At 50.9% G+C, this 25,378-nt stretch overlaps 1 protein-coding gene across 1 annotated transcript; it reads left to right on the forward strand.

The window, feature by feature from the left end:
- Positions 1-608: 608 nt before the first annotated feature.
- Positions 609-23,377, forward strand: TRIM3 (tripartite motif containing 3). The gene is made up of 12 exons (XM_046637495.1): positions 609-767; positions 8,556-8,721; positions 14,550-14,781; positions 15,009-15,160; positions 15,387-15,567; positions 15,840-16,572; positions 16,689-16,792; positions 20,624-20,791; positions 20,972-21,140; positions 21,413-21,483; positions 22,534-22,674; positions 22,799-23,377. Exons 2-12 carry the CDS (start codon positions 8,591-8,593, stop codon positions 22,949-22,951), a joined length of 2,235 nt encoding a protein of 744 aa, XP_046493451.1. The 5' UTR covers positions 609-767; positions 8,556-8,590; the 3' UTR covers positions 22,952-23,377.
- Positions 23,378-25,378: the final 2,001 nt, after the last annotated feature.

The following is a 25,378-nucleotide window of genomic DNA, read 5'->3' on the forward strand; positions in this document are numbered from 1 at the left end:
TCCTCGCAAGGGGGCTCCTGAGGGAGAGCCAGGCACCTAGAGCCAAACCAAATCCCCCACGTTTCTACCCCGCCAGCCCCTGTCAGAGCTCTGGAAACTGCCCTTCCACCTTGAGGCCCTTCCGCTGCCCAGAGATCGGTGCCCAAGTACAGACGATCCCTGTCTCTTCCTGCTCAGCAGAGACCTCACTAGCATATTCCGTAGGAGCCCCCCCAAGAAAGCTGGGAAGGGCATCTCCGGGAGGCAGACCCAACCGGCTCCCAGAGTCCGAAATCCCTGCTGCCAGCTGCCTTTTCTTGACGGAGCCTCATCTTAGTCCCTGAGGTCTACTACGCCGCCCTTCCCTGGAGCCGTCGGGAGCCAGAGGCGGCTGGCGGGGATTGGGGACCTAGGATCCGGGATCCGGCTCACCGGTTCCCCAGCCCGACCGCGGAGGCAGCTCCCGCAGAAGCCTCAGGGGGTTGGGGGAGCGGGGCGGGTGGGGCAGCGGCGGGCGGGGCCTCCGCGGCGGTGGGCGGGGCGTGGGTGGGTCTTCAGTACTGAGCCGCCCCCTCCCCCGGCCGGTCCGCAGCCCCGCCCCGGCCCCTCCCTCCGGCCTGTGCGGCGGGTCCGGCGGCGGCGCCGGCGCGGGGACAGGCGGAGGCGCGGGACGTGGGGCGGCGCCGCGGGCAGGGCCGGGCGGACGGGCGCTAGCGGCGGGGGCAGCGCCGCGGGCCCCTCCGAGCGGCCGCAGTCCGGGCCTTGGCCCTCCCATCCTGCTCGCCGAGGTGAGTGCAACGGGCGACCCCCAGGGGTGCGTTTGTATCCCTGTCTGCCTGGTCCGGGTCTGGGTCCGAGCAGCAGTATGTCTGTCCGAGTGTCTGTAGGTGGGGGCACAGATGCTTTTCAAAAGCTGTGCCTGTCTCTGTCCACGTGAGGCGTGTCCCTCTCCGTGAGAGCAGTGGGGGGATTCTTCGGGCTGTGGCTGTTCACGTGAGGTCCATGTTTGAGGGGGGAGGCGCGGGTGGATGGGTGATGGTTCCTTGGAGGAACGCAGGGTTTGGGAGCTTGTGTATGTTGGCGGAGGGTGTCGAACGCTGCGGCCGAGGGTAGTGGTTGGGGGTCGGGTGGGGTTGCTGAGTGGGACTCTGGAATCTTGTGGCCCAGCTTGTCCGAAGGGTTTCTTTCTCCGTGGTGCAGACACTTCCACCCCTTGCTCCCCCTCTCCATCCTCCTCAGGCACCAAAAGGCCCACTAGCCAGGATGGAGGACACTCTTTCCTCCTCTACCACTGCTCCCTAGACAGGAAGCCTCATCCAGAGGCTGTTTCTTGTAGGAAAGGACCCCTCTGGTTCCCCTGTAGCCAGAACCCCGCCTGGACGACCCCAGGCCCCTCCCTGATTCTGACCTCCTCCCTTTTGGACTTGGCTTCAGATCCTGGGCTGCAAACCTGCAGGGACAGATGGTTGCAGGTTGGAGGGGCAGGCTGCACCCCAGGGAGGTCAATCTGACTGAAGGCAGGCCCTGGGCTTGTTCCTGGTGTGGGGGTCTCTGATGTGGGCAGCATAAACCCAGGACTGGCCCTAGTAGGAAGATGAGATCTGGGAGGTTGGAGCAGGTGCAGAGGTCTTTTTCACAAGTCTCTCCCTGCTTGTTTGTCCAGCTCACCAACGCCCGTTCATCCCATAAGCAGGGCTCTGATTTGCTGCAGAATTGGAATCAGAGCTGCAGGCCTGACAGGTGCCCTGCCTCTCTTGGCTTGCATGCCTCCAGTGACAGAGCACTTACTACCTTATCTGTGGGAAAGGCTTCTTTCTGTTAAGTGGAGGTCTTTTTCCTTGGAACTTTATTCACTTGTCTTGTTATTGCCTTTGCTTTTGCCTCTCTTTCTGATGTGAGGAACTGCAGTGATTTAAACATGGCTCTCCTGTCACCAGCGTATACTGAGCACCCTCTGTGTGCCAGGTGCTGCCTCAGCCACTTAGGGGACAATGGCATTCCTGCTGGGAGAAGAGCTTGAGCAAAGGCCCATAGTTGGGATAGTACAGGCTGTGTTCAGAAAAACAGAGCAAAAACATATGGCTAGAGTAGACGGTGCCCAGAGGGAGTGTCACGGGTGCCCTAAATCAGCAAACATTTATTTTGGAAGGGAGGTGGGGGCAACTGCAGCCACCCCCTAACATGCCTAGCCTTACCATGGAAACCAGCAATCAAATCCTCAAGGTGGTACAAGATGGGATTTAATCATGGGCACATATTATAATCGTAGGGACCCTTTGGCTGGAAAGAGAACTTTGGGAATCCCAGATTTGGGGGACAAAAAAACCTCTCCCCCTCCCAATTTACAAGTAAGGGGATGGAGTAGGAGCTTGCCCAGAGTCTTACCTTGCATTAGTGAAATTAGTGACAGAGTCAGGACTAGCTCCTAGATCTCCTGACCTGTTAACCTAGACACACTTTAGAGGCACAATCAAGGATATCGTCATAGCTTGTATGTGAAAGGTGAAAGAAGAGGAGGAATTAAGAAGTCTCCCAGGGTTCTGGCTGGTATGGCTGGGTGGATGGTGGTGCCTTTTATTGAGATGAGAAGTGCAGCAGGAAGAGTAGGTTAGGGGAAAGTGAATTCAGTTTTAGACTAGTCTCTATGCATCATCCATGTAGAGATGTCCAAGATACAGTTGGATATATAGGTCTGGGGTTCAAGAAAGTTTTCTGCACGGGAGATAAGGCTTTTGGAAGTCGTTAGCAAGTGGTTGGTAACTGAAACCAGGGGAGATGATGAGATTTCCCAGGCAGAGTATAAGATTGAAAGAAGAGGTCCTAGAACAAAGCCCTGTGGAACTAGACATTTAAGGAATGGGCAGCCAGAGAGGCAAGTGGAGAACTTGCATCAAGTGGACTGTGAAAGCATTGAGTACAGTCTCTGCCCTTTTGAGTCTTGCTTTCTTGCCCAACTGTTCCGTGTTTCTTGATTTTTCATGTTTCTGTTCCTTTGCTCCCTGTTTTCCGAATGTACCTATCAAACTCCTATTTGTCCCTCAAGAGCCAGCTCATATATCCCTTCCTCTGGAAACCTTCTTTATTCTCCTCCTCCACCACCTTCAGAGTTAGATATTTCCTCCTCTTTGCTGCCATAGCAGTTTGAAAATGTCAATATCATGACACTTATCACATTGTAGTTCCCTATTTCCATGTCTGTTTCCCACACTTGTGTGAGAACTTGTGAAGGACAGGGAGTGTGTCTATTTCAGCTTTATATCTCCAGTTCCCAGTTTCAGGTCCTGGTCCAGAGTGTGCCCAGGGAAGTTTGATTGTTTGATAGGATCAGCTGATTAACTGGTTCATTCACCTTCTCAGTCTGGCAGTGGTGGGGGAGATGGTACTGTGAATTTCATCACTTTCCTTCCCTGCCAACTGTATTGAAAGGATTCCTTGAGTTTGAGAACTTTACATCCTCCAAGGCTTCATCTGTTCCAGAGAAACCCCAAAGACTGTAACCTGCAGTCATTTGTCATTTTGCTGAGGCCTCAAATGATTAAATAGACTTAGAGGCTAGTGAACAGGAGTGAGTCATTTCAGGAAGCAAGTGAGCCTAGCTGACCTCTTGCATCCACTTTTTAACAATGCCTTGGTCACCTACCTCTACTCACAGCTGTGTAAATCCTGTATATTGGGACTCTCATGAGGTTGTAGGAGGAAGTCATGGGGGAAATTAGATGCTCTTTGAGAATTTGGAGAAACTGAAAAGCCTTGAAACACATCCTTTGCAGATGTTAAGGATCTAGTGGAGTCAGCGCTGCCTGTCTTCATTTGCTCACAATCAGCTTCCTCCTCAGCCCCCTGGATCTGGCTTCCTCTCCTCTAACCCCTGGAAACCACACTCGCTGAAGTTAATGACAGCTTCTCAAAAGAAGCTTTAGATCATGGGGCCTCCCTGCAGCATTTCACAATGAGGATTGGTCCCATTCCACGAAACTCTCTTATCCTTTGGCTTTCATGATCTCTCTCTTTCCTGCTTCCCTTGCCTCTCTGGTCACACATTTTCAATTTATTTGCAGGCTTTGCTTCCTGGGCCTGTCTCTTAAATATTGAGGTTCCTTCTGGCACAGTCAGGGGCTCTCCTTTCTCACCTTATCCCCGCTCTGGGTGATGTCATCCACTTCCATGGCTTCAGGCACCATGTCCACATCAAAGACTCCCAAATCCATATCTCCAGGCCAGACCTCTTTCCTAGGCTCCAGCCTATCTTTCCAACTGCCACTTGGACCTCTCCATTCAAATGTCCCATAGGTACCTCAGATTCATCTTACTAAACACTGAACTTATCACCCTCTCATCCAAACTGCTCCTCTTCCAGAGTTTCCAAGTCAGAAAACTAAGAATCCCCTCTAAATCTTTCTTCTCTCTCTACTCTTCATATCAGACCAAGTAGTCCCCAAGTTCTGTTGATTCCTTCCTATGAAATCACGTCTCTCAACCTCCTCTTTGCCACTCAAGGCCACCATCATCTTCTCTGGAATCTCATGGCAGTCTCTTAACTTTCCACTTGTGACCCCTCTAAACTGTCTTCCACACAGCAGTCAAAAATTTACTCTTGTCACTCTATCACTATATACTTAAACCTTCTCGCCCCATCCCCAAAGGTTTCCTTTGCTCTTTGGACAAAGGCTTAATCCCCTAGCAGGGAACGGTAAAGTCTAAACTCCTTGATAAAGCCAACAAAGCATTGTGTGATCTAGTTCTTGCCTACCACTCCATCTCATTTCTTAGCCCTCCCCTGTCATGGGGTGTGATTCAGTCTCCTGATGCAGAAGGCACCATACTCTGTAACTCACTCATCCTGGAGCTCTCAGCTTGCATGGTACTTTCTGCAGGAGAACTCCCTTGACCTCCAACTTCCTATACCCACCCCCAGCCCCAGATCTAGGTTAGGTGACCTCTGTGCTCCTGGAGAAATCTGTGCTTCCCCATCATAGCCCTCACCATATGGCATTGCAGTATTCTATTTATTAGACTGTGGAATCCATGAAGGCTGAGCTGCCACTATTTATCATTGTATCCTCAGGCCTAGCAGAGGTGTTGAGCGAATGCTCAATGAGGAAATGAGGTGCCTTTAGAACTGAGCCATGAAAGATGGGTGGGATAGGGGATGCAGCATGGCAATAGGCAGCCTGTTGATGATGAGAGCTCCAGGATGAAATCTCAGCTCTGAGTTCAAGATCCTCCAAGTGTCTGCTGTGATAAACAGTCGACTTAAACCATCGCCTGTAGGACCTCAGGGGCAGATCTCCAGGGTGCAGTGGGATGGGAGAGTTGGGAGTAGGAGCCCAGGAGAGGAAGGGAATCTTACTGATTCAGGCTGGGGTATGGCCTCAGCGGCTGCATGCCCAGCAAGTCTGGGTGGGGAACTGAAGCAGGAAGGGGAAGGGAGGGAGGAGCTGTCCGTCCTTGGATGTGGCCCAATCCCCGCCCCTGTGTGACAGGCTGGGAGAGCCCCATGGGCTTGGAGAGAGGCGGAGCCTGACATCTAGCTTGCCCAGCAAGGCCCTGGTAGACCACTCCTACTCTTCCTCCCAGCCCTCCCCTTCACCAGACAGAAGCTTAGCTTGGCTCTGGCCTCCTGTTCCGTCCGCCAACCCTCAATCTGTCCTCCTTCCTGCTGTGATGTCCTGCTGTTAAGTCTCCAGATTCAGAACCTGTCACATCTGGAACAAGGTCCTCAGAATTCTAGTACCCACATCATGAGAGGATGCCCTCAGGCAGGCCCTTCCTACATGCCCACCCTCACAGAAACAAAAGGCACATGTGGCCCAGCCCCTCTCCTGCCCCTCCCTGGAGAGGGTTCTGGACTGGCCCCACTGCATGGATGCATACATTCATTCATTCATTCAGTCAGTCAGTCGTTGTCTTTAAAGAGGTCCAGGATGCATCTAGCAGGGCACAGATAGTGGTGATCTGCTCCTAGTCACAGCGTGTTTTGAAGTAGTCCAGCTATCTTTCTGCCTCTTTTCATGGCCAGATTTCTCTCCTGCATTGTCTACATCCACTGTGTTAATTTCTTCATTTCCATTCATCCTTCAGTCACTCTGTCCTGGTTTCTGCCCCTACCACTCCACCACAACCAAATCTGGCGGATACTCTTCAGTCTTCATTGTACTTCACCACTCCTTCTTTCTTGAATCTCTTTCTTCCCTTGACTTCCTTAGTCCCACACTCTCTTGGTTTTCTTCTTATTCCTCTTGGTTCGCCTTCACTCTCCACTCTGTGTCCCTAGGACGTCTCATCCGTTCTCATTGCTTTAAGTGCCATTAATGTGCCACTGCTACCAAATCAATAACCAGCCCAGACCTAGCTCTTGAGCTCCTATATTCTATTCCTTACTTGACATCTCTACCTGGACATCACCCAGGCACCTCAAACTTACCATGCCTAAAACAGGTTACCCCAAATCAGTTCCTCAGCTTTCATTGTCTCTGGGCATGGTCCACCATTTGCTCAAGTGGAAAACTTGGGTGTCATTATGAACATTCCTTTTCCCCTCTCATATCCAATCCATCATGATGTCCTTTTGATTCAACCTCATGAGTATTTCTCAAATCAATCCATGTTTTTCTCTGTAGCTCTGCTAATACCTAACACCATCTTACCTGAAGAACTGGGGTAGCCTCCTAACCAGTCTCCCTGCTTCCACTCTGGCTCCTCTTCAGTCTTCACAGCCACCTGAATAGCTTTTTAAGGTCTTTTTATTTTTGTGAATTGCATCATTTCCCTCCCAATTTAGGATAAAATCCAGATTCTTAACATCAGGGTCCCTTGTGATCTCATTTCAGCCTACCTTCCTAAACTCATCTCTTGCCTTGTATTCACTTTGCTCTGACCACATGGTCCTTTCAGGTTCTCACTGAGCTTTCTGCCTAAGAACTTCCATTCATGCTATTCCTTCAGCCTGGAGTGATTTCCCTCCCTCCCTCTCTGATGCTTCCACCCTCATCCCTACCATTTTCCTTCCATTGCTCAGAGTCCTGCCTAAAAGTTACCTTCTTGGAAAGACTTTCCCTGATCACCCAATCAAAAAAGTTTTCTTTCCCAAAGCATCCTTTTCTTCTTCATAGCACTCCCCTTCTCCAACTTGTAATTGTGTATTTATTTGTTTATTTACTTTTTAAATATCTGTCACCACCTCCCTACCGCAAGGACAGTGACCAAATTTGTTTTGTTTATCACTCTATTCCCAGCACCTGTACAAAGCAGACACTTAATAAATCTTTGTTGAATCACTGAATTAATTTAGTAAATATAGATTGATCCTTATGGCAGGCTCTGTGGTAAGTGCTAGGAATAAAAAAATATATATAATGCCAGCCCTCAAGAGCTCTGCATACAGTGGAGGAAGCAGAGAAGTAACAAGAAAATTACAATATAGTGTAGAAGGGCTGGGATGGAGGAAATACAAGATGTGGAGAGACACAGTGGTGGAGCCCTTAATCCAGACTTCAGGAAATCAGGGAAAGCCTTCTGGAGGAAGTGACATTTACATGGAGACCTGTAAGATGAGTAGAGTCAGCCAGGCAAAGAGGGGCTTGGAAAGGATCTCAGGCAGAGGGAACAGAATGTATGACTGCCCAGAAACAAAAGAGAACAAGGAGTTTTCCAGGAAATGAAAAGAAACCAGTGTGACTGATCCTAGAATCATGAGGCATGAAGTTGTAGAGGGAGATAGGGTCCAGACAAAGATAAGCCTTGTTGGCCAATTTAAGGAGTTTGGACTTTGTCCTCTGGACAATGGAGAACCATTGAAGGAATTTAAACAGGGAGTTAGTGACAAGATGGAAACTGTGTTTTAGAAGCCTCATTCTAGCTGCGAGGGGGATGGATGAGAAGGCACAAGTGAGGAGACAGGGATACCAGTTAGGAGGCTATCACTATATCGCAGGAGAGAATTGCTGGCAACCTGAATTGAAGGCAATAGCTCTGTGGTTGGAGAAAGGGAATAAGATATTTGGGAGGCAAGATCTACAAGACCTGGATATTGATTGGGTGTGGAAAAGAACGCAATCTGGGCAATTATGCTGAGAGGAGAGTCAGAGCATAGACAGAAGAGCTGCAGGCAGAGGAGAGACACTCCATCAGGAAGGTCTCCTGGAGGAGGATTTCGGGGATGCAGAGGGATGAAGGGTAGATGTGTCAGTGAAAGGGCCGCTGTGCTATGCACTTGACGTGCACTATGCCGATTCTCAAAAGAATAATTTGAGGTGTGGATTATTATTCCCATAATTGCCAGTCAGGAAACTGAAGCTCAGAGAGGTTATATGAATTGTCTAGGGTCACATAGCTGGTAAGAGACTGAGCTGGGTTTGAAACCCAGTCTAACCCTTAGTCTGTGCTCTTAACCAGAGCACTATGCTCAGGGGTCACTCAGTCTACCTACTTCACCATGCTCCTTCCGGATCACTGCCTGTCCTGCCCCTGGCAGGGAAGAAATGGGGCTACTTCTCTGCAGGGGACTTGAATGGTGGGGATCAGAGAGGGAGAGGGAATGCTGGCTTCCCTGGTGCTGACCATCTCTTCGTACACAGGCTGGTGTGAGTGGCAGGAGCCATCCGTGTGCACCATGGCGAAGAGGGAGGACAGCCCTGGCCCAGAGGTCCAGCCGATGGACAAGCAGTTCCTGGTGTGCAGCATCTGCCTGGATCGGTACCGGTGCCCCAAGGTTCTGCCTTGCCTGCATACCTTCTGTGAGAGGTGAGGGGGTGTGTGTCCTGGGGAGGGATGATGACCTTGCAGGGCTCCCTGAGAGGGAAATGGCATGTGTAAACCTGTAAGAGGTGAGGGAAAAGTGTGCACACGTGGAGGGGAGCAGATGAACCCCAGCCTGCAGGAGATGAGCATTGGGTGTAAGAATCTGTGAGAGGACTAGAAGCTCCTAACTCTGGGCCATGGTCCCTGCCCAGGACAGGACTTCTCTGCCCCTTCCCAAACCACAAAGTAGCCTTTGACACCACCAGAGGAATCAGACAGAGTTGAGACCCTCAACCAACTCTGGCATCAGAAGTCTGTGACCAGTTGGAGGATATTTGAAGCTGGATCTGTCCTTCTCTGCCTGTCCTTATTGTCATCCGGAGGCACTGAGTGAAAGGCAACCCCTCCCAGCTTCTTGGTTTCTATCATTCATTCAACAAGTATGTCTTTATCAGGCAAGTACTGACGAGATGAGACCTGTCCCAGGCATTGAGTATACAGTGATAAGCAAAAACAGATATGATCCTTCTCTTGAAGAGCTTACAGTATAGTGAAGGAGAAAGATAGTAATCAATAACCATACAGCCAGACTACAGATAAATGTAATATTGCGCGTTTAATGAGTGCTGCAAATAAAGTGCTAAGCTATGAACACTTAGATGGGATCTGTTATAGTGTGGAGAATCAGGGAAGCCTTCCCTGAGGGGTGAGCTGGAGGCTGAATAAGAGTTAACTAAGTAAAGGGAGTGGTACAAGCATTCCAGGCAGAAGGAGGAATTAGGGAAGAGGCCATGGTTAGGTCAGAGGGCCTAGAGAACGCCCGGCCTGGCTACAGCTGAGCGAGAGGGACTGATTGAAAGTGGCGGGATGAAGCTAGAGAGGTAGGTGAAGGCCAGACAAAGGTAGAGTTTTGTGGATTTGTTAGGGGTTTTTGCCTTTACTCTGAGAGCCACATGAAACCTTTGCAGGGTTTTATGCATGGTCACATGTGTATTTTGACAATATTCTTTCTCCGGCCCTCATCCCTCATTGCGCTGTCTTGAGTAGCCTGGTCCCTGGGTCTTCTCACTATTGCCTCCACCTCAGCTTTCCCTCCGCCTCCTGCCTTCACGGAAACCTGGCTCTGCCCTAGGGACACTGCTTCCCTTTCAGCCCTGATTTTTCAGATTCCAGCTCTACTGCTCTCTCCCCTTCATCAGCTGGAAACGGTCAGCCTTCCTGCCTATTCCAAGTTCTTCCTGGAATTTCCATCAATCTGAGTGATTTCACTACCCTTATGCCTCTTGGTTCTTGACTGTTTCTCCAGGGGACGTCCTCCATGCCACTTCAGTCATACTCTTTCCCACTCGTGCCCTGGATATTGCCATCACCCAGAATAATACCACTTCTGTGGTCAAAAACTCCAGTATCCCACTACCCCACTCCCACTACACCAGCTTTGACTGGATGTAGACGTCCAGCCCCCTCAACTGCTCCCTCTTCTGCCAGCCACCAGCTCATCCTGGCCTTCCTTTCTTCCCTACCCATCCTGGATCCTATGGCTGACCATCTGACTGGCCAACACAATTCCCTCATACCTTTGTCCTTCTCTAAACCCACACGATGAAAGCTCAATCCTGGATCAGAGCTGTAATTGGACATCTCGGCACCTTCTCCTATGCCCAGATCACTGAGCACTTCTGGAGAACATCAGTGCCTGAGAAATTATAATAACAGCTACCATGTATTGATTGCTAACTATTTGCCGGAGACTAGCTAAGTGATTTACATGTATTGATTTACTTAATCCTCACAACAGATACTTTATTATCCCCATTTTAGAGAGGAGGAAACTAGGGTTCAGAGTCATTAAGTGATTAAGAAATGTTTCCGAGTCTCCACAGGAAGTAAATAGTTGAGGTCTGAATCCAGGTTTGACTGCAGAGCCTCTACTCTTAACTCTAGTCACTCATTTATCGCTTGGTCCCTGCTCTGAAAGAACTTATGCTCTAGTGGCAGTGACAGACAATAAGCAAGCAAATAAACAAACAGGAGAGTCATAGCTCGTGCTAAGTGTTTTACAGGAAATAAACAGGGAGTAAGGGGGCTGGTTGGGCCAGGGGCTATCCTACATAGAGTCATGAGGGAAGGCTTCCCTGAGGAGATGACGTTTGACCTGAGACCTGAGGATGGGGGGACAGACCTATGCAGATTGTTCCAGGCAACAGGAAAATTTTTGCATTATTCCATGCAAAGCCCTGAAGGAAGGAGTAAACGGGGCATGTTCAGAAATTAGAAAAGAAGCCAGTGTGGCTGATTGAGGAGGAAGGTGGGATTAAGTGAGGTCTGAAAGAGTCAGGATAGTTCAGGGGGAAGCTTGGCAGTTATAGGAAAGTGTTTGGATTTTATTCTAAACACAATGGGAAACCATTGGAGGATTTTTTTTTTCAGCAGGAAAGCAATGTGACATAAATTAGATTTTTTAAAGCTCACTGTGGCTGCTGTGTGGAGAATGGATTGTAGAGGAGCAAGAGGAGAAACAGGAAACCAGTCAGGAAGCCATTGTAAGCCAGTTATGCTCAACACATAGGAAGACGATCTTGATGAGTTCAAAGGTATTTTGCAGAGGAAACATCAGATTCAGTGAGCTGGGGAGAGAGCTTCAGGGGATGGAGTGGAATAGTTGAAATGCAGATTTCAGAGTTGATGCAGTGACGGGTGATGAGACAGGTGGTGGTGGGAGCATGGGAGTGCATAGCTGAGGTGAAATGGAAAGACCACGGGGTGAGGAGGTGAGGGAACTAAGAAATCCTGATGGTGGGCGGGTCACCCTGTGGATGTCAGAGCCACTGAGAATGATAGCAGGAGAGTGTGGGTTGGGGGTGGGGAAGGTAAAAGAGGAAGAGAGTGAGCCAGAAGAAAGACTTCAGCGAAGGGGAAAGCAACCATGATGTCAGCAGAGATGATAAGGAGGGGTGGTGTAGACAGAAGGCATGCACTTCCAAGGAGCCAAAGAAGAATAGTTTAGAAATGTTCCAGTTGGGGGTGGGGAGAACTCAACCCCACCTTCTGGCCCTCAGGAATGTGGAGTATGAGACAAAAACCACCCTCCACTTGAGAGGACTGCAGGGGAAACTAGGTCACAAATAAGTTAATGTTGGTGAAGCACTTAGAATCAGGCCTGGCACATAGTGTTTGTTAAATAAATAAAAATTAATCAATCAGATCAAGTGCTGTAGAGAACATTAAGAGAAGAGATTGAGGATAGGGGAAAGTTTGCACCATGCAGATCTTCTCTCCACAAATTTGTAGTCTCCAAACATAGCCGCCGTCAGTCTGTTTCTAGTAGCTTTCTCTCCTCTGTTCAGTGACTGGTCTCAGCCCCCACTCTTCTGCTGAATCTTCCTCCTTCACTCTCAGCAGCCGATCTTGCCTGAGGTAAGTTAGGTGTCCTCACTCTGACTTTGCCTCCTGTGCTCAAGTGCATCCACCTCTCTTTTCCCTTCCTCCTTTCAGAGGATGGGGTCCACTCCTCCTCTTCAAGCCAACCAGAGCCACTACCATCCCCAAGACCTTGACCTATCTTCTTCTAGTCTTTTCCATCTCTCCTTCTCTACTGGCCTCAATTTATAAACATGCTCAAGGCTCCCGTTACAAACAGGTAAGAACTCTGTGCCTTTGTCCTCCCTACAGCTGCCATCCAATCCCTCAACCTCCTTCTTACTCAAACTTCCACGCTCCCAAGCTTTCCTTCCCCCAGCACTCCACTCTCTCTGTTTTCCTTACAGAGAAAAGTACCTTCACATTTGCCAAATTCCATGGGCATTTTCCAGTCCTTAGGTTCCCTGACCTCTCAGTTTCTTTTGACACTGATGATACTCATTCCCTTCTTCTGGAATTGTGCTACTCACTTTTCTGCCCTGACACTGTCTCTCCTCCTACCTCTCTGCCTATTTCTTTTTGCTCTCCTCATTCACTATTTGCTGGGTGCTCTGTCCTGCTCTTATCAATGTATACCCCTTCCTAGCTAACTGTATCCTTTCCCATAGCTATAGAAGCCATCTAAATGTTGATGGCATCCCCATCTCTAACCTGCCTTCTCCCCAGCTGTCTACTGGTCATCTCTACCTGGACATCCACTGTTACAGCAAACACAACCAGGTCATGGCTGAATTTCCCTATAAACCACTTCTCTTTCTGTGTTTCTCCTCTTAGTGAATGTCACCACCATCCACTCAGTCATCTAAGCTAGGAATCTGGGAGTCAACCAAAAGTCATCTCTCACTCCCCATATCTAAGCAGACAACACCTCCCACCAGCTGTACTTCTTAAATGCTTCTCCCATTTGTTCCACCTTAGACTACACTGCCACTCCTAAATCTAGACGTTCCCATCCCTCGTCTACACTATTGCTAGAGTATCTTGGTTAAGCTCATGCTTTGCCTTGGATTTGGATCCAGGCTCCAGTGCTCACTAGTTTTGTTACTTTGGACCACTTGCCCTTTCTGAGTCTGTTAACATAAACATAAAATGCAAAGCACAGCACCTGGCATGTGTGCTTAATAAATGGTAACTAGATAATGGTGATGGTGATGCCACCACTGCCATCTTCCGACATACCTGCCTGGCTCCAGAATGTATCTTGTCTGTGCCGGTCTCTGCAAACATAGCCCTTGTCTGCTCTGTTGTCATGTCCAAATCACCCTCCACACAGAGACAATGAAGAGGAGCGTGATAAAATGTAAACCTGGCTGTGGCATGCTCCTGCAGCTCCCTATTGCTATTGGGATAACTTCTAAGCTCCTTGATGTGGCCCACAGGGCCCGCCATGAGCTTGGCCTCTGCCCCTCTCTCTGGACTTCTCTTCCCATTCCTTGCCTTAGACTTGGTCTCCAGCCACTTCAAGCTGTTTATAATTCCCTACCCACACTATGCTGTTTCTGGCTGCCTTCTGTATCTGGAATACTCTTCCTTCTCTCCCTGCACCTTTCTTTGGTCAGGCTAACAATTATTCATCCATGAGGATTCAGCTTACATCACCTCCTCTGAAGTCTTTCTTGGCCACCCTCTCCACCTGCCCTGGGCCAGATGACCCTTCTGTGTATTTCCTTATCGCTGCATCTACCGTATTCCTTATATTGATGATGAATAATACTAATAGCCTACAATATATAGTGCTTCCTGTGAGTCAGGCAGGTAAGCACTTTACATTTAATCATCCAGCACCCTGTGAAGTCTGTACTGTTTCCATCTTACAAAGGAAGGATCCGTAGCTCATAAAAGTTAAGCGACTTGTCAGGGGTCACACAGTATAATAGATCTCTGACCTGGGAATTGAACCTAAACAGCCTAGCTCCATGCCCTTCATCATTACACTGTTGACTTCTATAAACTCTCTATTTCTGTGACTTCTGTTCTCTGTAGACTGGAAGTATTTTAGTGGTAGGCACTGTGCTTTAATCTTTATATCCCCAGGGGTTGGCACAAATTCGGCAAGAGTAGGCAGTCAGTAAATATTTAATGAGTTAATGAAGGGGGGGCTAGTGGCACATTTTCTATGAGAAGGGTTTGTAGACACCTGCGAAAACTGAACTGTGTTTGTGCACGCTGTGAGGAATGCAGATATGTCTGCTCTTCTGAGAGGTCAGGGATGTTTCTACTCAGCTGTGAGAGGTGAGGCCTTTTACACCTGCTGGCAGGATGAGATTTGTGTGCCAACCAGAGACGTTTCAAACTGAAATATAACACACACCTGTAAGGACAGGGGTCTGCACCCCTGGGAGGTGTAAGTAGGGGTGCAATGATGCCACCCCACCCCCTCCTTCCTTTGACTCCTCCTTCTCCCTGGCCAGATGCCTCCAGAACTACATCCCTGCCCAGAGCCTGACGCTATCCTGTCCAGTGTGTCGGCAGACGTCCATCCTCCCTGAGCAGGGCGTCTCAGCACTGCAGAACAACTTCTTCATCAGCAGCCTCATGGAGGCCATGCAGCAGGCACCTGATGGGGCCCGCGACCCCGAGGACCCCCACCCCCTCAGCGCAGTGGCTGGCCGCCCCCTCTCCTGCCCTAACCATGAAGGCAAGGTGGGCCCAAGCAGGCCCAGTGAGGCCAGGACTTGGGGTGGAGGGGGAAGCGGGGTTGGGGGAGGGGGCCAAGTAGCTGTGGGTAAGAGGGTGTTTCTCTGGATAAGTGGTCCAGGTAGGGAGTGCACCTGGAAGGAAAGGGGCAAGGAGGGCAGATGGGGGGGAGGGGAGTGGGCAAAAAAGTTTGGTGTCTAGTCGTTGCCTGACTGGAGTCCTTATGCTGCCAGACGATGGAGTTTTACTGTGAGGCCTGTGAGACGGCCATGTGCGGTGAGTGCTGTGCAGGGGAGCATCGGGAGCACGGCACTGTACTGCTGCGCGATGTGGTGGAGCAGCACAAGGCGGCCTTGCAGCGCCAGCTTGAGGCAGTGCGCGGCCGGTAGGCACCTGGTGGGAACCTTGGGCTGGTGGGGCCATCAGGGATGGTGTCTCAAGAGGGGCAGAGGAGCAATCCTGGGGAGGGTAGAGATAAAATTCTTCGGGAGGGCAGAGAGTACGCAAGGAGGAGATGTCCTGGAGGGCAGCAGGAGGGTCTCCAGGGAGAAGGAATGTTTTGGTGAGGGTACCCTCAAACAAGCCCGGTATGAGATGTTTCCCCTCCCCAGACTGCCACAGTTGTCTGCAGCTATCGCCTTAGTGGGGGGCATCAGCCAACAGCTGCAGGAGCGCAAGGCAGAGGCCCTGGCCCAGATCAGCGCAGCCTTCGAGGACCTGGAGCAAGCGCTGCAGCAGCGCAAGCAGGCTCTAGTCAGCGACCTGGAGGCCATTTGTGGGGCAAAGCAGAAGGTGCGTTGGCTCACCCTTCCCACCACTGTCCATCATGACATGGCCTTATTGCCTCCATGCTTCCTCTGCTTTCCACACCTCCACACCCCTTTCCCTAGTTTATACTTTCTGTCTCCTAACATGGCCCCATAGGTGCTGCGGGCATCTGTGTCCCTTGTCCACGTTCACTCTCTTGTATTTCTTTCATGCCATAGTACTACAGGTTCATCAGGAATCAGAAACCCCCCTCAGCGCCAGTTTGCTCACCCAACCCTCCCCTATACTCTCCTTAGGTGTTGCAGACCCAGCTAGACACACTGCGTCAGGGTCAGGAACACATCGGCAGTAGCTGCAGCTTCGCGGAACAGGCCTTGCGCCTGGGCTCGGCCCCGGAGGTGTTGCTCGTGCGCAAGCACATGCGAGAGCGTCTGGCGGCGTTGGCAGCGCAGGCCTTCCCGGAGCGGCCACACGAGAACGCGCAGCTAGAACTGGTCCTCGAGGTCGATGGGCTACGGCGATCGGTGCTCAATTTGGGCGCGCTGCTCACTACAAGCGCCACTGCACACGAGACGGTGGCCACGGGCGAGGGCTTGCGCCAAGCGCTTGTGGGCCAGCCGGCCTCCCTCACTGTCACTACCAAAGACAAGGATGGGCGGCTTGTGCGCACAGGCAGCGCCGAGCTGCGCGCCGAGATCACAGGCCCCGATGGCACGCGCCTGCCTGTGCCAGTGGTGGACCACAAGAATGGCACGTACGAGCTGGTTTACACGGCGCGCACCGAGGGCGAGCTGCTCCTCTCAGTGCTGCTCTACGGACAGCCAGTGCGTGGCAGCCCCTTCCGCGTGCGCGCCTTGCGTCCAGGGGACCTGCCGCCTTCCCCAGACGATGTCAAGCGCCGCGTCAAGTCCCCTGGCGGCCCAGGCAGCCACGTGCGCCAGAAGGCGGTGCGTAGGCCCAGCTCCATGTACAGCACGGGCGGCAAACGGAAGGACAACCCCATTGAGGACGAGCTGGTCTTCCGCGTTGGTACAGATGGTCGGGGCAGAGTCAGATGGGGGTGGGCTGAGGCAGTGGGCAGGGTGGGAGGCTCAAAAAGACCTCCATGTGAATTCTTTTGTTTCCCTCCCTTGCCTTCCCCACAGGCAGTCGTGGCCGGGAGAAGGGCGAATTCACCAATTTACAGGGTGTGTCCGCAGCTAGCAGCGGCCGCATAGTGGTAGCAGACAGCAACAACCAATGTATCCAGGTAGGCCCCTTTCCCACTCTCCCCACAACGCCAAAATGAGGGTTTTCAAGCTGTAGCCCAGTGAAAACAACAGAGTGTACAAGTCACCTGAAAGATGAAACTCTACAGGTAGTATCATTCCTAAAAGAACAATGAGTCATAGCACCAACCCTCACCCACCCGCTTGCCACCCACCCAGACTGGTCACAACAAGAACCAGTACCTTCCAGTTAGGCACCAGGTTCTACTGTACTTGCAGCCTCTACCTCCCAGGCCATGGCCTAGGCCAGACAAGCTCCTGGACCCCAAAGGTGTGGCTCATTCTTCCCCTCTGCCTCCACTTGAGCCTCTACTCAGCTGGCTTGCTTTCTGCTCTTTTCTCTGTGTGGTCAGGATGCAGGCTCTGTGCTCCTCTGCTGTCTTCCAACATACTCATCTGGCTCCAGAACATATCTTTTGTGCACTGGTCTCTGCAAACATCTGGTTGGCTAGACAGTCAAATGGGGGTGACTTGTGAGAAGGGATGCCTTCAAGTGGCCACTGTAGTGCAGCCTCACAGGTGGTTCTGCCCCCGCCCCTCCCAGTTCTCACGCACCTGATTAAAGCATCGGCCACGTGAATAGACATGGCCTCTGATGCACTTTGAGCTCCTTAAAGCCAGGAAACATAGTTTTCTCTTTATGTTCCTTGTAGTGAGCCCAGAGCCTTGTGGCAGGCTCCTGTGTGTTGACACGGCATAGCAGTTAAAAGCTCAGGCTCTGAAACCAGACACCTGGGCTTGAATCCCAGCTCTGTCACTTACTGACAAGTCACATGACCTCTCTGAGCTTTGGTTAACTCATGTATAAAATTAGGAAAAGAATACCTCACAGGGTTGCTGGGAGCATTAAATGACACAATGTACTGTGCCTGACACCTAGTGAACCTTCTAATGTTAGCTATTGTTCAAAATATCATTGTCCAAGTGGAGGCTGTAAACAAAAGCCAGGAGGTAGGGCAGTGCTGGAGGGGGTTGTTCAGGGAACTGGGAGGATCCCAGCAGGGCTGGAAGTAGATTGCTATTAGGAGCCCAGTAGCTGAGGTCACATTGTAAGTGGTTTTGGAGAGGATGCTGTGGAATTTTTATTTTATCCTGTACAGGATTGTTTCTCACTGCCATGCACTTCAGTTCTTGGAAACATTTTATCAGGTAGCAAAACTTTTCCTTGAAGATCCTAACTTCACGACACCTATAAATTTAAACTTTTTCCTGACCCTGCCTGAGTCCCCCTGTCACAGATCCAGCTCTGCCAAAGGTCTGTCACCTCAGTGTCAGCTCCTCCTCCCTGGCCCCTGCTTTCCACCTAGCAGGCTAAAGGTGCCAGGAGCTCTTCCATGACGATGTTCCCAGTCCTGTCCAGCCCACCTGTATTTTCACCTATTCCTAAGAGCAGAGGAATGGAGAGGTCAGCACAGGGAGGCATTTGGGCTGAGCCTGGATAGTGAGGAGGGGATGTGGGTTGGGTAGGGGTGGTGTGGAGGCCCTACTCAGTCATGCCCTCTACCCTCCCACTCCTTTCTGGCACAAAAGTTGGGGTTTGGGAAACCTTCCCTGGTGTGCACACACACCCTTGTTAACATGCACAGAAAGATGCGTGCCACTTTGTCTCCCCAGTGAGAGGCTGTGCTCATCCATGTTTTTAGTGTGGGGAATAGAGAGGGAGGACCTGGAGTAGCCCCCTCTCCCTTCCAAACACCTGCTGTCCCCACAGCAGCTCTCTTCCTTGCTCCTGCTCTCACCTGCACTCCAACTTCCTAGCTCCTGGGAGCCTGGCTCTCAGATCCCAAAGCTGAGTTTCTGCTTCTCTTACTCTGGGTTCCTCAGGCATGGTATGGGCCAGGCTCTGCAATGGACTCTGACCGCCCCCCTCAGTTCATGAGGATTGGGCTCCTTGTGGACTCTTCCTCCTTTGGACTCATCTATGGTGGCGGCTGAGGCAATCACCTCATTGTGCTGAATCAGCTTCAGCTGACAGAAGAGCAAAAGCATTTTGTGACTTTTGAATGAAGAATTTGATTTGTATGTATTACACCCTCGTGTCATTGTCTTAGTCCAGAAATTTTTATCAGCTCTTCTGTGGAAACTTCCTTATTTCCTCCAGGCTGAATATTAGTCACATTCTCCTCTGAGCTCCCTCAGCCTTTTGCTATGGCACTTTTCATAGTTTACTGGAATCACTGGTTTGTTTTATTTTGTTTTAGTGTCTCTCCCCTAACTAGACGCAGATCCTGAAGTTACTTAGTGCTGCCATGGTATAGAAGAGAGATGATAAAGACCAAACTAGGGCACCAGCAGATTCTAGAGATGATAAGGAAGCAAATATGGCAGGTTTTGATGAGCCAAGAGATGTCAAGGGAGAGGGAGAGAGCAAGCATTGCAGCACTTGGTGCATGGGGTTGGTGGTCCACTTGGGACCAGGCCTGGGTATAAGTCGATGAATTCACTTTTGCACATGTTGAGTCTGAGATAGCTGTGTGACATCCAAGTGGAGATGTCCAGTTCTGGTCTGAGGAAGTCATTTGTTTGTCGAGTATCTGCTCTGTGCCAGATGTGATACCAGTGCTGCAAATACAGCAGCAAATGAAACAGACAGTCCATGCCCCACCTGGGGCTTACATCCTTAGAAGGGGACAAAAATAGTTAGCAGTTATATAGTTAACAGAAATGACAGTTGTCATGAAGAGAGCTATAACACGTATATCACAGAGATCTAACTTTATGTGTGTGTTGGTTCATGGGATGGAGTTGATCATTAAAGACTTCTCTGAGGAAGTGACCTGGAAATTCTGGAGATGGAAAGATGAGTAGGAGGTGGCCAGCTGTACAGGGTGGGAAAGGATAGGATGGGAAGAGCAAGATCCCCCAAAGCCTCAGTGTTGAGCCAGGAACTGAGCTGCTCAGACAGAGGAGGCAGACGTGTCACCTCACTGCTGATCTGATAGTACCTTTTAGTCCTTCTCACATCAACTCTTCAGCCCATGGTGCCTCCCGGCTCATGCTGGCCAGTGCTGTCCTACCCCAAGGAACCAGGGCAGAACCCGAGCTCTGTGCTCATCTTCCAGGTGAGGGCATGATGGAAGGTCCACATCAGGAGGGAGTGATATCCATTGCTGGGACCAGTTCAAATGGCTCTGCAGGCCTAAGAGATGGGGATGGGGCAAGGGGCCCAATCTCTTAAAGAGGGTGCAGGTCTGGATGGAAGAGCAAAGGCCAGAACTTGAGATCTCCAAGCTGCTCCTGGCTCTGATCTACCTATGAAAAGCAGATTGCATGAGACCTATGCAGTGAGTGATGTTTTGGCTGTGAAGGAGAAGCAAGAAGGCTTAGCTATAGAGGGAAGGACTATTAAAGAAGGTGCTTTTAGGAGGGAGACCTGAGCATGTTGAGTTGCTAAGGTGGAGGAGGTGGGAGAGGGTAAAAGGTTGAAAGGTTTACTCTGTTTAGGAGGAAGGTTACCTTGTCAGCCCTGTAGCCTAGATGGACTCATCCTTGTCCATTCCCCCTACCACACACACACACTCTTTCCTGTCTGCTACTAAGTCTTGAGTCTTCTTCCTATATGACTCTTGAGTCCATCTACTTCTTTCCAGAAAGTACCCTGACCACTCCCATTCACACTTCTGCTGCATGTCCTGTAAGGTCTGAGGCCATGTCTGATTCTTCTTGGTAGCCCCAGCATGGTGTCAGTAAGTGCTTGTTGAATGACTGAATGAATGGGGTGGGGGTCTCCTCCCTCAGGATCCTGCCCCCTTCCCTCTGTGCCCACAGTCTCTCCCCTCCTCCCTGCTCCCTCCCTTGCTCCTCTGCTCCAGGTTTTCTCCAATGAAGGCCAGTTCAAGTTCCGCTTTGGGGTCCGAGGGCGCTCACCTGGGCAACTGCAGCGCCCCACAGGTGTGGCAGTGGACACCAATGGAGACATTATCGTGGCAGACTATGACAACCGTTGGGTCAGCATCTTCTCCCCTGAGGGCAAGTTCAAGGTGAGAGGCCTACTGTCACTGCACCCCTGGTGGCCAGCTGAGGTGACCATCCTAGAGCCCCCTGGTGGTCAGGACCTGGACTGGCCCATCCCCAACCTAAGCTGCTGCTTTGGTGCCAGGCTGAGACTCCTCTCCCCACCAGGTAGGATAAAGTCCCTAATGGGTATCCCCTCCCTCCAGACCAAGATTGGAGCTGGCCGCCTCATGGGTCCCAAGGGAGTAGCCGTAGACCGGAATGGACATATCATTGTGGTCGACAACAAGTCTTGCTGTGTCTTCACCTTCCAGCCCAATGGCAAGCTGGTTGGCCGTTTTGGGGGCCGTGGGGCCACTGACCGCCACTTTGCAGGTATTGCAGGACAATTCAGAGGTCTATTTTGATACCCCAGTCCCAGAGAACTCCCCTAGATACCCCAGCTCTAAAGACCCCTCCTCCTGTATCTTGCCCCTGGAGGACCCCCTCCCTTCGCTATACCCTAGCACCATCATCCCAGAGACCACTTATCTCAATCCCTGAGACCCCACCCCTCTCCTAACACCCCAGTTTTATCATCCCATATAGTCTTCCCCGTCCCACTCAGTATCCCAGCTTACTGCCCATATACCACTTTGTATTTTCAGGGCCCCATTTTGTGGCTGTGAACAACAAGAATGAGATCGTAGTGACGGATTTCCATAACCATTCAGTGAAGGTCAGTGTCCTCCCTCCCTCCATGACCACTGTCCCAGCATCCTTTCCTCTTTCACAAGACTCCTCTCTCCCTCACCTCCCTTTTTCCCCCTTGAGGTCATTCATTTGAACAATAAACATTTATGGCTGGCTACTTTGTCCCACGCACTATGCTAGAAGCTCCCCAGGTTTATACAGTGATGAATAAAGCAACTGTGTTCCCTATCTTCTTGGTTATGGTCTAGTAGGAAAGAGGAAAATGTGGCCAGGATATTACAATATGATGTGATGGATTCTATGATAGGGAAGTTCAGGGAACTGTGTGAGGGCATAGCAGGAGCATTTGATTCAGATGAGCCTGAAAATGACATAAAGCACCAGTGGGAATTAACCATAAGGTAGAGAAGGGGGAGAGGATTTGAGGCAAAGGGGACAGGAAGAGCCAGGACCTGGAGATTGGAACCCTTATGGTGCATTCAAGAAACTACAAATAGTTCTGACTGGATTTGAAGAGAGGAGTGGTACAAGGCAAGAATAAGGCTTGTGTGCCCCCTTAAGGGACTTGCTCTCCTCCTAAGAGGAGTCACTGAAGGGTTGTAGGCAGGGGGTGATGCATTTCTGTGTGTATTAGAAAGATCATTCTGAGAGAGTGAGACTAGACGCAGGAAGATCAATCTTTTGCAACAATCCAGATGAGAACCATTGCAGTGGCAATGTATGCATAGGGTACAGATTTGTGATAGAATCAGGAGGTTGTGTTAGTTCACTGGCTGTCAAGCAGAGGAGAAAGTGGAGTCAAGAATGATACATGACCAACTGCGTGTTGCCAGTCACGGAGAAAGAGTACTCAGAAGAACTACTTTCCCAGGGAAGGTGGGCTGTTGATTTGATATGCCCAAGGGACGTCAGCTAGAGATGTCTAGGAGGCAGTAGAATGCGTGGACCAGAAGCCTAGGAAGAAGAACTGGGCTGTAGCTGCAGAGCTGGGGGCCCTCAGCCCTGGGGCTTCACCCCATCCTCCAACGCCCTGCCCTGTGCCCAAGGCCGGTTCCCCAGCCCTTTCCCCTGCCAGGTGTACAGTGCCGATGGAGAGTTCCTCTTCAAGTTTGGCTCCCACGGTGAAGGCAATGGACAGTTCAATGCCCCAACGGGAGTAGCTGTGGACTCCAATGGGAACATCATCGTGGCTGACTGGGGCAACAGCCGCATCCAGGTGAGTAAGGCCCAGGAATGGCCTGAGGGGGAGGTTTCTTGCTGTGCCCCATGTACACACCCCCCTAAAAATGCCTCTCCTCTGCCTGATCTCACCTCTCCCTCCATTCTCCATCATTCCCCAGGTATTCGACAGCTCTGGCTCCTTCCTGTCCTATATCAACACGTCTGCAGAGCCACTGTATGGCCCACAGGGCCTGGCACTGACCTCGGATGGCCACGTGGTAGTGGCTGATGCTGGCAACCACTGCTTTAAGGCCTATCGCTACCTCCAGTAGCTGCACAGGGGCCCTGCCTGGTTCATGGAGGGACGGACATAGGGGTGATTGGACAAGAGGGTCTGGCTGGGAGATGAGCCAGACCTGGCAGCACTGAATGTGGGCTGTGGGCGTGGGTGTGCCCAATGCCCTCCCTCTCCCCGTCTCCCAACCCCACGGTTGCACTTTATTTATTCGGTTCTTGCTTTGGTGACTGGGTGGGCCTGGACTGTGGTCCCAAGAATGTGTGCAGAGCTTCACCCTGCCCTCCACCCCCCTTACACACCTCCCCTGTCCCCTCAGTCTGCTCCCCACCCCCAAGCCTGGGGCCACAACAACCTCTTACTCCAGGGCAGAAGTCCCTCTGGTTGTCTCCCTACCACCCCATACACACTGACAGAGACAGCAATACCCCACCCCCATATTAAATAAATGTGTTCACCAAGATGGTTTTGTTGCTTTCTTGTGAGGTGGGGCTGTGAGGGGACGGAAGGGTAGAACTAGCCCTGACCTAAAAGGTGGGAAGCAGGCAGACAGGGGACTCAGATTCCTAAATGGGCCCTGATGTTTTGAAGCTTCCGGAGAGGAGAACAAGAAAGGGTGAACCCCTGGGACTCTGAGGCACCTGCCAAATCCCTGTCCCCAGGCCTACATCTCCTGCGGAAAAAGTAAGTCATTTGGCTATCTGCTCTAGGGCTGAGAAGAGCCTGGGAAAAATGACCCTTGCCCAGAACACAGCCAGCAGCTGCAGGGAGAACAGTTTCAGGGTGTCACAGCAATTCTTGGGGCCCAGGCCTGGATTAGGGACCTAGGGTTAGCCCAGGTGGAAGCTGGGTGTGGGCGACTCCATGGCCAATTTCAGAGCTCAGTTCTGAAGCCCAGGAGCGCTGCTTCATCCTCTTGCTCTCTGTTCCAAGATTGTTGCCCTTCCCTACAGTGAAATGGGAAACCTAGTACCCCCTCCTGAGCTTTAGTCTGCCAGGGTTTGGTTGCCAATTCCAGAGATAATTAAAACTAGAACTCAGTGATTTGGGGGGTAGGGGTTATGATTTTTCCCTTTACAAAAGGCTGAGGCTCAGAGAGATAGGGCACACTGCTGATGAAGAGCAGACCCTGGGCTTGAATCTATAGCTGTCATGCTCCTAACCGGTAAGCTGTCACACCTTACTTGTTCTTATGGCCTTTACCCCTAGCGTGGTGACTGGCAGAGAATGCACTCAGCAAGATTTGGGGAATGATGGATCTGGGAAGATTGGTTATGAGAGATCATGGGAAAGAACAAGACACTGTCCTGGCACAGCATGATTCCAGGGGCTGGGTTGGGAGGGCCTGTCCATGGATCTGTGGAAGACATTGGGGACTTGGCAGAGATCAAGCGGGCACCACATGGACCACATGGAAGTCTTGATTGTATTCACCTCCCTGGTCCTCTTTGTCCTCACTGGTTGGGACCTGATAGGCAGGTGGAGAGACAGAGGAACTCCCTGAAGGTCCTAGGGAAAGTGTTCTTACAGGGACTGCACTTGTGGCTCTGATTATGAGTAGGATTGCCTGAGCCCACGCCCTGGCCAGCAGAGATGGTGTGCTCCATCATCGATCACTCAGTACAGTGGAGTCTTCCCTGAGAGCTCTCAGGTGATGGTCTATTCTCTGTATCCCCTTCTTGAGCAAAGTACCAGCAGTGACACTGAGGATGGAGGCTCAAAGTCCCCAGTCCTCACCTTCTCACGTGTTTACATTCTGGAACCTGAAGGTGGTAGGGGAATAAAATGGCAATAAAGATGAGGTTCCTTGGGTGGGAAGCTCCAGATGGCTTCTTTACCAGCCCCAGAACAGGCCACTGCAGCTGATTTCCATAGATACTAGATTAGATAGTCTGCCTAAACCATGCAGAAAGTGTCTCAAGGTGGGGTCACTCACTTACTCATTGACCTGATCACAGGGGGAATTTTCTCTCCAATTCAGGCCTTGGGCCCAGAAGTAGATGGAAGTGGTGCCCGGCAGTGGAGGCTATGCCTTGACTTACTTTGTGTAAGTCTTAAACAATCATTGCAGACTTGAGGGTTGCAGCAGAAGCTCTGCTGGGACAGGTCAGAAAGTTATCTTGTGGTCCTGCAAGGGCTCACACCTTCCTTATACAGGGCTGTCCAGTGATCAGAATGGCCCTATGGGCCATATGTGTCCTGCAGGTTCATTATTCATTCAACAAGTACTTCTAGGCATTTACTATTGGTCAGACAGACAGGTGAGTCCTGGGACTACAGACAGAAATGGTCCCTGCCCTTATGGAGCTTCTAGTCCAGGAGAAAGGCAGGCAAACAAGCAAACGCAAGGAGCTAAATGTGTAATGAGAGTTTGTGTTAGAGCTGTGAAGGAAATGAATAGAATGCAAAACATAAAATGGATAGTGACTCTGGTGTTAAATAGGTTGGGCAAGGAAGGCCTCTC

The sequence above is a fragment of the Equus quagga genome, chromosome 14 (genome assembly GCF_021613505.1).
Source record: "Equus quagga isolate Etosha38 chromosome 14, UCLA_HA_Equagga_1.0, whole genome shotgun sequence".
Lineage (NCBI taxonomy): Eukaryota > Metazoa > Chordata > Mammalia > Perissodactyla > Equidae > Equus > Equus quagga.

Coding starts and splice junctions, on each gene's coding strand:
- TRIM3 (XM_046637495.1), top strand. CDS start 8,591: ATGGCGAAGAGGGAGGACAGCCCTGGCCCAGAGGTCCAGCCGATGGAC. Junction 16,573..16,688: donor CGAGCTGGTCTTCCGCGTTG/GTACAGATGGTC, acceptor CCTTCCCCACAG/GCAGTCGTGGCCGGGAGAAG. Junction 22,675..22,798: donor GGGGCAACAGCCGCATCCAG/GTGAGTAAGGCC, acceptor ATCATTCCCCAG/GTATTCGACAGCTCTGGCTC.